This window comes from Scyliorhinus torazame, chromosome 9 (genome assembly GCF_047496885.1).
Source record: "Scyliorhinus torazame isolate Kashiwa2021f chromosome 9, sScyTor2.1, whole genome shotgun sequence".
Taxonomy (NCBI): Eukaryota; Metazoa; Chordata; class Chondrichthyes; order Carcharhiniformes; family Scyliorhinidae; genus Scyliorhinus; species Scyliorhinus torazame.
Window position 1 is genome coordinate 174,247,629 of NC_092715.1, and position 14,491 is coordinate 174,262,119.

General features: G+C 43.3%; 2 protein-coding genes across 3 annotated transcripts in view; both read right to left on the reverse strand.

Moving 5' to 3' along the window:
• The window catches only part of auh (AU RNA binding protein/enoyl-CoA hydratase), a 448,738-nt gene extending 437,884 nt beyond the window's left edge, over positions 1-10,854 (reverse strand). The window contains exon 1 of the mRNA XM_072516831.1: positions 10,719-10,854. The gene's annotated coding sequence lies outside the window, so the exon portion shown is untranslated. The remainder of the gene's footprint in view (positions 1-10,718) is intronic.
• Positions 1,043-10,877, reverse strand: nfil3 (nuclear factor, interleukin 3 regulated). Of its 2 annotated transcripts, none has more exons than XM_072516823.1 (2): positions 10,719-10,877; positions 1,043-3,130 (listed from the first exon to the last, which is right to left on the reverse strand). In XM_072516823.1, exon 2 carries the CDS (start codon positions 2,857-2,859, stop codon positions 1,354-1,356), a length of 1,506 nt encoding a protein of 501 aa, XP_072372924.1. In that variant the 5' UTR covers positions 2,860-3,130; positions 10,719-10,877; the 3' UTR covers positions 1,043-1,353. The 2 variants fall into 2 exon arrangements, with proteins under 2 accessions (XP_072372924.1, XP_072372925.1); XM_072516824.1 differs by lacking the exon at positions 10,719-10,877 and adding an exon at positions 9,297-9,871.
• Positions 10,878-14,491: the final 3,614 nt, after the last annotated feature.

Below are 14,491 nucleotides of genomic sequence, written 5' to 3' on the forward strand. Positions count from 1 at the left end.
GCCGTTAAGGACTATTAGGAGAAAGGTCTTCACTCGGAGGGTAATAGACTGACTAGTGGGCTAGAGAGCCGAGGATTGGGAAGCCAAAGAATGGGGTCAGGGTGCCAAGCATCAGGACCAGGGCCAAGGAGGCAGAGATGCTGGGGAGCGGGATACACAGCAGGACTCAGGCATGGCGGAGTAGAGCATAAAGCAGAAGGAGCCACTGGTGTCTGAGTGAGTGACTGGAGAGTGTGTGAGAGAGTGTAGGGAGGGGGGTTGGGAAGTGAGTGCAGAGGGGTCAGAGAGCGGGAGTGGAGAGTGTCAGGGGAGGGGCGTGTATGGTGCAGTGAGAGCATCAGTGGCTTGGGTCGTACGCTGGACAAGCCTGATGTCGACCAAACTGATGGGATGGGTCAAATATATCTCTCTGTTACTTAGAAATAAAAATAACTTACATGTAGCCTCAATCAAGTTTTGGAAAATATACTCAGATGCCTGCTGTAAAAAATAGAAAGTCTCATTTTGGGGCAAAGTGGGCTGTTATTAATTGCTTGGTGCTGAGGCACATTTTTAGAGTTGGCGTCAAGGAAGCTTTACTTTGTGACCAACCTGTACCATACACATAACTAACCCAAGAGTGTTTTATTCTGACACTGGATGGTCAGTGTTCTATCCTTAAGCACTGAAGTGAGACGAAACCCAGTATAAACTGTAAAACTATAAGATAAATAGAAAAATGTTTTCTTTTCACATTAGATTTGTAATAAAACAGCCAAGTTCTTTTTAAATGTGTGCATTTATAAAAAGATTTTGTAATAAAGAGTTTAATTCATGTCTTTGACTTTAACTTCACAAGTATGCTGACTAAAGTATAATCTATACCAAAGAGAATTTGTTTTTATTTAATTTAGGGTGTTTCTGCTCAAGCACAGGCACTGTACTTATATTGAAGTCATTAGTTTTCATGAAGTTATACATTTTAAACCAAAATACCTAAAATACCAGGCATAATACAGTTTCTTGATAATCCCTGAAACGTTAAACAAACATCAGGCAAGACTTATTATTCATCAACTATTTAATTTGTGGTACCTGATATTTCATTTTTGATGTCCAATAAAACAAAAGGATGAAAGCTTCATCCATAACTTTGCATCAGGTGTTTGAATGTACAGAAGTGAATGTTCTCATCATACAGTACAACCTACGTGTATCACAAGGTCCACAAAAGACAATTTTCATAATGTACACTTGAGACAATACATGAGCATTTGCAAGAAATAACAATGTAACTACAGTGAAATGACAAAACAGGTCCAGTGAAAATTTAGCATAATATAAAATTTACTACTTTTACTTCAGTTTGCAATCTTAGTTGGCATATCTTTTTTCAGTAGTGCTTTTACCAGAGTCTGAGGCAGCAGCGTGCTGCGTTTCTATGAGTTTTTTCAATGAGGCAACTTCTGCACTTAAATTTGCAATGCCTTGTTTTAAGTACAAGTTTTCTGATTCCAAGTGTACTCCTTGATGAATGTAGGCAGAGTCTTTCCCAGCAGCAAGCGATTGGTTTGTTAGTGCAACAGGGGAACAGGAGCGGTGAACATTTTTATAAGCCCCTTCCAATTTCTCTTCACTTTCTTTCTGGCGCCAAATATCTGGTTTGTGAGACCAATCATTGATGCTTGCTACCTGAATTGACAAAGGAGCTAGGGAGGGATGCACTGGATTTGAAGCATTGCATTTAAACATTGCTGCATTGTTCAATGGATAAGTTACTTTAGCGGGAATATTACTGGTTGATGAAGGCTGTTTCTCTGGTGTTTCATAATATGCCTCCACATTCTCTACTTTAATCTGGATTGCTCTAGCTTTGATACGAAGCTTGTGAGGCAATGCGGAAGAGTTTGATTCAGGAACCTTAACTGTGACACTGTTTATAATTTTGGGTTCCACAGGAGAAGAGATTGGGCCTTTAGGCACTTGCTGTTCATCTTCTCCATCCTCTTCAGATGTATGTTTTCCTAATGTGCCTTCATCAGCTTCTGATGTTCTTGGTGAGTTACTTGATGACCTAGCAATCTGTATAGAAGGTGGTGAATAGTTCCTGTTGAAGTTACTCCCAATACAGTTCCTATACACAGTGGAGACATATGAACTGGTATCCTCTCTAGGTTCTCTCAAACAGGTCTCAGAACCTGCTTTGAACTCTAGAGGTTCTTGCTTTATAACCTTGAAAGTTAAGTTGGGGCTTTTACATGCAACCTGGAGAAGCGGACTTTCCCGGGCATTTGATGATATTTCTGAAACATCCGACAATGAACTTGGTGGTGAGTGTTTAATGACTGAAATACATCCATTTCCAAGAAAACTACGCTCATGATCAGGAGAAAAAGAAGGCAAATTTATATTGGAAGGTTTATATTCTTGAAAATTTGTCCCAGAAGCATTTCCAAGATTCTGTACCTCCTGGGCATAAAACGCTGCAGTGATTAATCCAAACTTTAGTTTCAAAGCAAGAAGTTCAGATTTCAGTCGTGCATTCTCTTCACCTAATGCCATCAGCTTGTTCTCCAAAACCATATCATTCAAACGTCGTTTCTCACGAGACCTTTTGGCTGCTTCATTATTTTTTCTTCTCTTTTCCCAGTATAATGCATCTTTTTTCTCATCGGGTATGAATTCCCGTTTTCTGCGGCAGCTTGAAGATTTCTGTTTGAGAGAGCCACTGCTTGGGTCATCACTCAGCAAACTGTCATCTGCAGAAAAAGATTCTGCCATATTTTCTAAAGCAGGAGCTAACACTACCATTTGTTCCTCAGAAATGCAAGATCCAACCAATGCTGGTTCGTTCTGAAGTGCCGGTCTTTGGGCTTCCATTATGTGGACTTGGTTCTTTGTGTGTCTGTGACAGGTTAGAAACGTTCTTAACTATTTTCTGTTTTGTGTCTCGGTGAAAGTTTTGCTTCCATGGGCAGGTTTCTATTTCTACACTTTCACTGCTTGTGAAACAATGGAATTGGAGACCCTAATCTTACGCAGATCTTCAATATCAGTCTTGTTTTCAGCAAAGCTGCACAAATTATTTTTTCACTTTGGAGATTGAAAGGATGAACATTTCCACCAATCAGACTATCATCTCCTTGATAACCTGAAAGAAATTAAGCAGATATTAATCATTCTGAAACATAACACCATTAAACAGTTTGCTGGGCCATCTTTCCCCGAGGTGTGTTTCTCGGCTCCCGCCATTTGCCGGATCCTCTGGTCCTGCCGCTATCAATGGAATCTCCCACCGAATCCACCCCACGCATCTGGGAAACCCGCGGCGGGGGTGCGCCGTCAGCAGGACCGGAAGATCCCATCGGCGTAAACAGCCAGAAGATCTCAGCCAATATCTTCCATGCTTATTTACTTACTTCATTCAATATTTTGCTGTTTTCAAAACAGCAGGTTGAATGAAAAGGGTATTCAGGGAAATGCAGACTTGTAATAAGCCAGGTTTTATTCAGGGTTGGTGTCTGTCTGATTTCAGACATGGGAAAGGCACTTAACTCCTGGATCTAGGAGACTTCTTCTCTCTTTCGCTGCTGGGTTTCCCCAACACCCGAACAGCTCGACCAGCCAAGGTTACATTTAAAATGATGGCTAAAAATTAGATACACAGCCTTTAGGCACTCCTCCATTATGTACAGGTCTGATTAGAACTGACATTTCTGACTGTCCTAACTAAATACAGACACTGTTCCTTCTCAGGAGCAATTATCCCTGAAAGATCTTGAAATCTAAAGACACCAAGGAATTGGTGAAGCCCTGTTGTGTAACAAATTGTTCCTGATAACCTACAATTGAAGGTGCAGCCTTTCCCTCTGCTATCTCTCCAATTCAATACAAGGTATAGTGATCTGGAGTTCATATCAACAAGGTCTTGGACCAGAAAACTGATAGCTTAGAAAATAAAGATATATTGCAAAGGAAAGGTGTAAAGGACTGATGATTAGAAAACAGACTAAAATGATTGCTCAAGTAATATATCTCAACCAATCTGTCTAAAGGACAAATCTGTATTTTATAAAGTTTTGTTTCTTGAAAGTTCTAAATGCTGAAAATAACCATATAGTAAAAAATATTATTTTTGTTAGTCACAACTTGGAAAGTTATTCACAGGGCCTGGATCCCACCCATCAAGTTAACTCCCCAGACGGATTACAAGTGGAAATTATTACCAAAATGTTTTAAAGTGACTAACAGTCACATAAAATAGTCAGTACAATATCTGATGGAAAATTTTCAAACATAATTTGTTTGAACTTTTCATTCATCAACAGTGTAAATACAAAACTAACTGCATTACAGTAGAGAAAATATTGCACAGATTTACTGGCCCAAGTATAAAGGCTGGTGACTTCATACGTTTTTCAAAGAAATAACCGATAAAAACTGCATTTCACATTTTTAAAGAATCTACACTGACTCATCACCCATTCTTAATGCTTGAGAAAATAAATATACATATGGATTAATATCATTGATGAAACAAAAATTACAAGTCTGGATGTAACTGCCTTTACGAAAGCTAGTACTGTGTAGTAAAAAGGCATTCTGTAAGCAATGTGAATGATAAATAGCATCCTCCAAACAAATGTAACTTTGGATTTGGATTTGTTTGTTGTCACGTGTACTGAGGTACAGTGAAAAGTATTGTTCTGCGTACAGTCCAGACAGACCATTCCATACATGAAAAATAAACATAGGGCAAACATAAATACACAGACACAGGCATACATATGTATTTAAAAAGTCTCAATAAGTTATACTTAAATTATTCTTTTTGCACTTAATTGATTGAAGGCTAACTTAAAAAACAGTAAAAGACTTGCTGTTATGCTAAATCAGGTGGATTCTTCTCAACAGTGAGCTATTACCACTGCTGCTGACGAAACAGTAATGATGAAACTGGGTCAAGTAAAGACATGAAGCAACAGAAAATCTCCTTACCCCATCTCCAACCAAACAGCAGATTAAAACATGGATGCCTATCATTTGAAAGCGATTTCACCTTCTTTTAATCCTCACTTTGCTTTTTGAAATTTAAATAAATTTCACAAAATAGATAACCAACTTTAAGAATTGAAGTACAATAGTTGTGTAACTATTTTTTACTCATTCATTCACAGGCTATGAGTGTCACTGGCTAGGCCAGCATTTATTTCCTATCCCTTATTGTCCTTGAGAAGGTTCTTAAACCATTGCAGTCGATGGCTGTAGGTGCACCCACACTGCTGTTAGTGAGGGAGTGCCAGGATTTTAACCCAGCGACAGCGAAGGAACGGCAGTATAGTTCCAAGACAGGATGGTGAATGGTTTGGAGGGGAAGATGCAGGTGGTGGTGTCCCCATGCATCTGTTGTTCTTGTCCTTCGAGGTGATAAAGAGGTCATGGGTTTGGAAGATGCTATCAAAAACGTTTTGGTGTGTCACTGCAGGGCATCTTGTAGATGGTACACACTGCTGCCACTGTTCATCAATAGTGGAGGATGGGGTTTCAATCAAGCAGGCTTTGCCCTGGTGCTGAGCTGCACTCATCCAAGCAAATGGAGTGTTCCATTACATGCCTGCATTGTGCGTTGTAGCTGGTTGGTGTGCTTTGGGGAATCAGGAGGAGTTACTCATTGCATAATTCCCATTCTCTGACCTGCTCTTGTAGCCACAGTATTTATATGGCTCATCCAGTTAAGTTTCTGCTCAATGGGATTCAGCAATGGTAATGCGATTGTCATGGGAAAATAGTTAAGATTCTCTTGTTTGGGGATGGTCATTGCCGAGCACTTGTGTGGTGTGAATGGTACTTGTCATTCGTCAGCCCAAGCCTGAATGTTTTCCAGGTCTTGCTGCATTTAGATACAGAGGGCTGGATTCGCCAGTGTCGGGATTCCGTTGAGCCGGCATTGCACCCACGCCCAAGGATTTCCTGATGGCGCAGGGCTGCCCACAATGGGAAAACCCATTGGCCGGCTGGCGGGATGGAGAATCCCAGTGCCGGCAGGGGCGAGCCGGTACGGTGGGAGAAGAATCCCACCTAGAATATTTCAGTATCAGAGGAGTTGCTAATGGCACTGAACGTTGTGCAGTCATCAGTAAACATCCCCCCTTCTGACATCATGATGGAGGGAAGGTCATTGATGAAACAGCTGAAGATTGTTGGGTCTAGGATACCAACCTGAGAAGCCCCTCAAAAATGTCCTTGGACTGAGATAATTAAATTCAATTTCAGAATTAAACGCATTTAAGGCAGAATGGAACAATTGTAAAGTCTTAGTCATTAACCTTCTTTTTCTTTGATCAGGAGAGCATGAGAGGCGGCCAGTTCCAGACAACTGTAAAATATTAACTGGCAAGTATTTCAATGACTATGTTATCTTGCACAAAATACTTCAGAACTTTTCAGAAAACTAATAAAAATCATATCATTGAAGTAAAAAAAACACAAATGACTGATTTTATTCAATTTTCAGAAATGAATTTGAAAGCATTGCTGATGATTAATTGGTTACTGAGTGATAGTTAATTGGTCACTGAATAAGCCTCCATTCACTTTCCTAACAATGTAACTGCTCTCCTGCTATGCAGATTTATTTTTAAAAAATAACTGCGTTGACTGGCTCAAAAGACATTAATCACTGATACCTACATTGATTTTGAAATGGGTATACAATGTAATTCTATAATATTATCAGCAGTTCATCAGTTACCTTTGACCCTCGAGGAATAGTTCTCCAAATAACCCTTTTTAGTGTCATTTTCAATCTTGATTACTCGCAAACTGCTGCAGTCGTCATAAGGGGGAAGTGCAAAATTTAGCAGAGCTGGGTCAAAGTTTTATTTTGCTACATTATTGAACGTTTATGAATGAACAATGGATAATGTGACTGAGTTGATGACTGCAGCTCAAATGAACAAACTGAAATGAATTTAACAATAATTTAATAATAAATAGATGGAACATCTGTCTTTTTCTGTTTAATATTTGCATTTCCTAGGATCAATGTAAATGGTATGATGAATCTTACTAAGATTTTGCAGCAATGTTTTTAAATGTTGAAAGATATGTAAAGTTCTGGGACATATTGAACACTAATACATCATTGAAAATTAAATTTACTTGTGTTAACCTATTTTTGAGCCTCATTTCCTAGCTATAAAATGTTATCTTGAAAGCAGTTGAAATCTGATCATTTTATTTCTGTATTCACAGAGAGAAACTAAACAGATACATAATTTGTTTCATAAAGGATCACAATATTTACCAAACTGTTCATTGCTTTTTACTAACTGTTAATTTCTTAGCATTGATCATATAGATCACATTTATCAACCTATTAATCGATGATTGAAAATCTTCATAACGATTCAATTGACCCTGACATGTTCTTTTAAAATCATGACAAATGGCTGGTGATGCTTAATAAAGGCTACATGTTTCATTAATTATGTCACAAAAATAAGACCATTCTCAAAAACAAAATGTGTACTAGTCAGGCGGATGGTCAGTTAACCTTTTCATTTTTAGGTCTATTCAAAAACTATAGCCATGTAAGCAGCATAATTATTTTGTTTATCTGCATTCTGCAAAACCATTTGTAGAAAACAAAAAACTAACCACAGGATCCAAAATGAAATCTTCCAAGTTTGGTGTAATGCACAACTGTTACAATGACTTTGGTTGTTTTTTCTATTATTCAAATAGGTAAAGTGTGATTGATTATTGGGTTGAAAATGTTGCAATTTCAATTGATTTTTAAAAAATAATAGTTACGGTCATAATATTTATTAGATTAATACATTAGGTTTTGACCTTGTTCTAAGTAAATACAGGAACCAATATTGTTTTGTCAATTTTCATGAAAACTGTTTAATATCTAAAAATTGCAAGTAATGACTTTCAGTAATAATTTCTTGTTACCTAAAAAGATAAATGTATTGTAAGTTCATTCATTGTATCTAATATGCTGTACATTGTATTGAACATTGTAGGATCATTGGGTGAATGATGTGTGTAGTTTGGCAGGGTGCCATGATAACAAACCAAAATATCATAAGCCTGTGTTGTTAGCCCATCTTAGCCAATGTACTAGGCAGAAATGTTACAACTGACTTCTGACCATTACTAATGGGGGCCAATGAGGAGACCTATATCAAGCTGGCCAAAAGCCTGCCAGCATGATTCAGGAAAGAAGGGGCTAAGGAGAGGAAATGTCAGTCAAGTGGCACAGGAGAAAACAACGTAAACGATATTGCAATTCCACAGCGGAATAAAGTGGCTATCCCTGGCCATAATGCTTCGTAAAGCTAATTCGAATTTCAAACAAAATTTGAATTCATTTGGCCCAGAAAACATGGCAGTAATTTCTACGGCATCAATGTCAGTACTTTTTAGTGACTAATTCGCTTCCCCCCTGACTTTGTCACAATGTAAAATGCATAATGATAGGCGTGAGGGCAGAGGAAGAAGTTTCTGATTTGCCCTGAATATCCAAGTACATAAGCGAAGATGACGGTGGCGCCACCTGAAGAACTTTGCTGGTATTGCTAATCAGTGACCGAATCCAGTGCTGTTGATAACAACATTACGAAGCACCGGGAAAATAAAGCTATTGTACCAAATGACCTATTTAACCAGCCGCACACAATTCAGGCCGGCTGTCAGGTCAACAATAATAGTGACACACATTTTAAACACAACAATGTACTTTTTTTTTTTAAAAGCAAAACAAGTACAACTAAGGCAGCTTGACCACGAAAACTCCTCTCGGCAATGAGGGGAGAAAATATCTTTCGTAAATCGATGGTAAGAGGCTGAATTAGCCGGAACGCATTAATGAATGCGTGAGTAGAAATTAGCTGGATTTTTAAAAACGACATTAAAGTCCGGGGCTTTCTCTCCATCCATCAACTGGTTATCAAATCACCATTTATATATATTTTTAACACATTCATTTGTGTGTGTGTGGGGGGGGGGGGGGGGGGGGTTGTACTGATTTGGCCACATTAAAATGCTCACTATCACAACGAGAGGGTATGGGGGGGAATGGGGAACTTCAACTTAGAGTAATGGGTCTCCATGAAAGATTGTTTTTGAGAAAGCCTGTTCTCCGGTTTCTGGTGGGTGGGTGAGTGGCAGCACCCCCCCCCCCCCCCCCGCTCCTCCCCATGTCAGTGAATGTGTTGATAATGCTAAGCGTGATTGTGACTGCACTGATTAAATGTTCTGGAAAGACATGCCAATCCTGAAGCGATTGCTTCATAACAATAATGTACCTGTGTGTATGTTGTGTGTGTTTTATCTCCGTCTCATTGGATTGCGACAGTAAAGAGTCGGGATACGTGACGAAAGCAGCATCCGTGCTGATCCTGCGGCTGATTCATCCTCATTCAGCTCTTCGTCTTGCTCTTCATTTCGATCCGCCCTGAACAAAGGAATGTAACCGCTGCCCTTCACGTGTTCCCAACACCAACGCCTACAACATACTCCTTTGTACTGGGAGGGGGACGGGGGGGGAGAGCCGGGCCATCTGGCAAAAAAAACTTTAAAATACACACAAAAGCTTTTCTCAGTTTTTTGGAAGATAGGAGCCAGGAGACATCTAGGTCCGCTTAAATTCCAGTAGACGGTTCTAATTTAAAATTATTTCATGGATTCCTGGACATCGACACACACACAAAAAACCCCGATCCTTTCCTAAAACATATCTGCTTTGTGTTAGTTTTATGGTTAAGATTGCACAATCTCTCAATCCTGACTTTCGATTTCCCGATTTCCACCTTTTCCTGCTCCCCATTACGTTATGCAATCTTTTCAAACTGGCGTGCTCTGCTCCAAAGGGACAGGACAGCCAGTTGCCACAATGAATGATACATTTGAGCGGATCAATTAACCGAAGTGAGTAAAGCAAGGTCCTCGTCATAGTCGAATCTGCTTTTTTTTTTGGGGGGGGGGGGGGGGGGAGCTTTGGGCTGTGACCGATTTCAAAACAATGTTGCATCAATTGACTTAACTATTTAAAAATACTTTTATTTTTTTTTAGAAAGGGACAAGACAGCACTGCCCCCCGTGTCCTAATTTCCTAATACCAGGATTACAAAAGCGCCCATTCAGCCTCTTTATGCTGCCAGCGTTTTATAATAGCTATATTATGCAATGTTTACAAGAACAAGCCCTACAGTACAAGGCACAGGATGTGCTCTGCAGGCGAACAACCTATTAATAATAACGCAATAATGCCATAAAAATATACACCAAAATGGGGAATTCGTCACATAAATAAATAGTTAGCCCATTACACACACAGCCCAGCACCAACCTGTTTGTTCAGTATTACATACACGTACGTGAAATCTGCGACACAAGCATCCTAACTCCTCGTTATAAAATTAAGACTACCTTGTTCTTTTGTGTGTGTTTTGGGGTTTTTCCTCCCTTCTCTTTAATTTTGTGCCAAGACGCAGAACACCTCGTTACGAGGGTTAGCTGCACTCCAGTGGTTACATAATAGGATGTCTATGGTCAGTGTCTGACTCTATGGATAGATATAAATATAGAATTTATATATAGAAGCTGTTCATCACAGTGAGACGCGCAACGCTGCCGCTCTGGAGCTTCGCGCCTTTAGGCGGAGATTAAATCCATTATATTATATTCACTACCCCAGAAAGCAACACATCAAACAAACTAGCACTTACCTCGCGTAAAACAGCATCAACTCCCGCCGATAAGTGCCCGAGCAGAAGCTGGCCGTGGGCGTTGAAAGTCCACCTGTGTTTACTTTTCAGCCCTCTTTCCGTCCTTTTCCACTTCCCATTGAAAGCTTGCCGTGCCTCTCCCTCTCCTCACAGAGCCGCCTGTCTGATGCTGATGGTGCCCGAGATCTGTGTTAGTAGGTCAGCCGCCGAACAACCTACCCTGAGCAAAAAAAAGGGAACCGCCTGATTGGCAGCGCGCTCGACCGCACAGCGAAGAGGAGCAGCTGGCGAGGAGCAGGGGGGCGGCCAATGCGGCCGCAGCCAGGGCAGAAAGGAGGCGGGTGCTGAGATTGCACTGGGTTAGGTTGAAAAGCGGCACAGTGCAACACGCTGTTGCATAACTGGAGAGAAATAGAGTTACGGACGCAGACGGAGGGGGTGCTGATCTCACTAAACTGCTATTTAGGTAACGTCCAGCAGGGACACTGCCAGATCTCGGCTTAAGGTGGTCCGGGACAAGGGAAGGAAGTTACAAAAGACAAGAGCGGGGGAATTCAAGTTTCGTGATTATGGCGTGAACTTGTATTTTTTTTTTAAAAAGGAAAACATAAATTAATCAGAACTCAACCAAAACAATAATCATATGTTTTCAACTGAAGGCTTTAGAATACCCGAACCTTTTACCAATGTAACAAGCGACATCCTATGTGTTTGTAACAAAGGTAAAGGGCGCGATTCTCCGACCTCGTTACGCACTCGCTCGCTCGAGATGAGGCCAGTAAATAGCGGGAGAGGCGGAAAACGTGAACTGCGCCGGGCACCAAACCACTTGCAATGCAAACGGCCCGCTCCCGTAGGCGAAATCAGGATCCCGCCGTAGCGTGGTGAGAAAACAATTATCAGCACTTTAGCCCTATTTCCATACAATTAACGAGAGCCACCCCATGAGGCACGATCAATTTGACTTAAAGACGAAAGTTGGATCCAAACTGAGGCTTTATTGGTATCAGATGTGTGGCCTCCCACAGTAGCTCGTGAAATGGCTGCGAGCTGGAGGACATGCATATTTATACCCCGCCTCCAGGGCGGAGCCAGCAGGCAGGGGCCACAGGCAAATCTGTAGTGCAGGTTCTACTGTACAACCTATAATATAAGTACAACAGTGGTTTACCACATTCACCCCCTGTTAAAATTGAGTCCGGTGGGGGTGGTGGATAACTATATACAATCATGATTTTAATATTTACAGAGCAAAACAAATGTCTCTTGGCATCCGGTGGACCGGTCAGAGGTTCAGCCGATCCGGAGCCTTGATGGTCCTTTGAGAGCGACGAAGTGGTGACGGCGATGTTGGTGCTGACCTGGTCGAGGGTGACTCCGGGAGCATGCCGAAATCCTCTTCATCGACGGGCGTGGGCAGAGGGAGGACGGACGGTCCTGGGGGGGGGGGGGGGTGTTGTGAGCGACGGGGGAGGGGAGGGTGGCGCCGGGGGCGGTGTGGGGGTAGAACCTGCTGGTGTCAGGTGCCTGAGGGAGACAGTATCCTGGCGGCCATCGGGGAACGCCACGTAGGCGTACTGGGGGTTTGCGTGGAGCAAGTGTACCCTCTCCACCAACGGGTCCGCCTTGTGGAGTCGCACATGTTTACGGAGATGCATGGTTCCCGGAGCTGTGAGCCAAGTTGGGAGTGATACCCCGGATGTGGACTTCCTGGGGAAGGCAAGAAGACATTCATGCGGTGTATTGTTAGTGGTAGTGCAGAGTAACGAGCGAATGGAATGTAGTGCATCAGGGAGGACCTCTTGCCAACAGGCGGCCAAGAGATTTCTGGACCGTAAGGCCAGCTGGACGGCCCTCCATACCGTCCCATTCTCCCTTTCTACCTGTCCGTTTCCCCGGGGTTGTAGCTTGTCGTTCTGCTGGAGGCGATACCCCTGCTGAGCAGGAACCTACGCAGCTCATCACTCATGAATGAGGATCCCCTGTCACTGTGGATGTAGGCGGGGAAACCAAACAGAGTGAAGATCGAATTGAGGGCTTTAATGACGGTGGCAAGACGTCATGTCGGGGCATGGGATGGCGAAGGGGAACCGGGAGTATTCATCGATCACACTGAGGAAATATGTGTGACGATCGGTGGAGGGGAGGGGGCCTTTGAAGTCCATGCTAAGGCGTTCAAAGGGGCGGGAGGCCTTCACCAGACGCGCGCGGTCCAGCCGGTAGAAGTGAGGCTTGCACTCTGCACAGACCTGGCAGTCTCTGGTGATTGTCCTTACTTCCTCGACAGAGTAGGGCAAATTTTGTGCCTTAATGAAGTGGTACAACCGTGTGATCCCTGGGTGACAAAGGCTGTCGTACAGGGTCCGGAGTCGGTCTACCTGTGCGCTGGCACATGTACCTCGGATAGGGCGTCTGTGGGCTCATTGAGTTTGCCAGGGTGATACGTAATCTCGTAATTATAGGTGGAGAGCTCGATTCTCCACCACAAGATTTCATCATTTTTGATCTTGCCCCGCTGTGTGTTGTTGAACATGAAGGCTATCGACCGTTGGTCAGTGAGGAGAGTGAATCTCCTGCTGGCCAGGTAATGCCTCCAATGCCACACAGCTTCAACAATAGCTTGGGCCTCTTTTTTGACGGATGAGTGCCGAATTTCAGAGACATGAAGGGTGCGGGAAAAGAATGCCACGGGCCTGCCTGCCTGATTGAGGGTGGCGGCAAGGGAGACGTCTGATGCGTCGCTTTCTACTTGGAAGGGCAGTGTTTTATCTACAGCGTGCATTGTGGCCTTGGCAATATCAGCTCCGATCCGGGCGAAGGCCTGTTGGGCCTCGGCCATCAGGGGAAACTGTATGGACTGTATGAGTGGACGGGCCTTGTCCGCATAGTTTGGGACCCACTGTGCGTAATTTGAAAAGAACCCCAGGCAGCATTTGAGGGCCTTGGGGGAGGGGGAGTTCCATGAGGGGGCGCATGCGGTCGGGATCGGGCCCCAGAACTCCGTTCTGGACCACATAGCCGAGGATGGCTAAGCGGTTTGTGCTGAACACACACTTCTCCTTGTTGTAAGTGAGGTTTAGGAGAGTAGCGGTGCGGAGAAATTTAGCAAGGTTGGCGTCGTGGTCCTGCTGATCATGGCCGCAGATGGTGACATTGTCCAGGTACGGAAACATGGACCGCAAACCGTACCGGTCGACCATTCGGTCCATCTCCCTTTGGAAGACCGAGACCCCGTTAGTGACGCCAAAGGGGACCCTAAGGAAGTGATGTAGACGGCCGTCTGGCTCGAAGGCGGTGTATGGACGGTCCGAGTTACGGATGGGGAGCTGGTGGTAGGCGGATTTCAGGTCCACCGTTGAGAAGACCCGGTACTGTGCAATCTGGTTAACCATGTCAGATATGCGTGGGAGGGGGGTACACATCGAGCTGCGTGTACCTGTTAATGGTCTGGCTGTAGTCCACGACCATTCGGTGTTTCTCCCCAGATTTAACCACTACCACTTGAGCTCTCCAGGGGCTGTTGCTGGCCTTGATGATGCCTTCCCGAAGCAACCGCTGGACTTCGGACCTGATGAAGGTCTTATCTTGGGTGCTATACTGTCTGCTCCTGGTAACGACAGGTTTGCAATCTGGAGTTAGATTAGCAAAGAGGGAAGGTGGGTCGACCTTTAGGGTCGCGAGACCGCACACAGTAAGGGGTGGTAAGGGTCCGCCGAATTTAAAGATTAGGCTCTAGAGGTTGCACTGGAAATCCAGGCCGAGGATAAGTGCAG

Excerpts from the sequence above, each read along its gene's own strand:
- nfil3 (XM_072516823.1), bottom strand. The coding sequence starts at position 2,859 with ATGGAAGCCCAAAGACCGGCACTTCAGAACGAACCAGCATTGGTTGGA.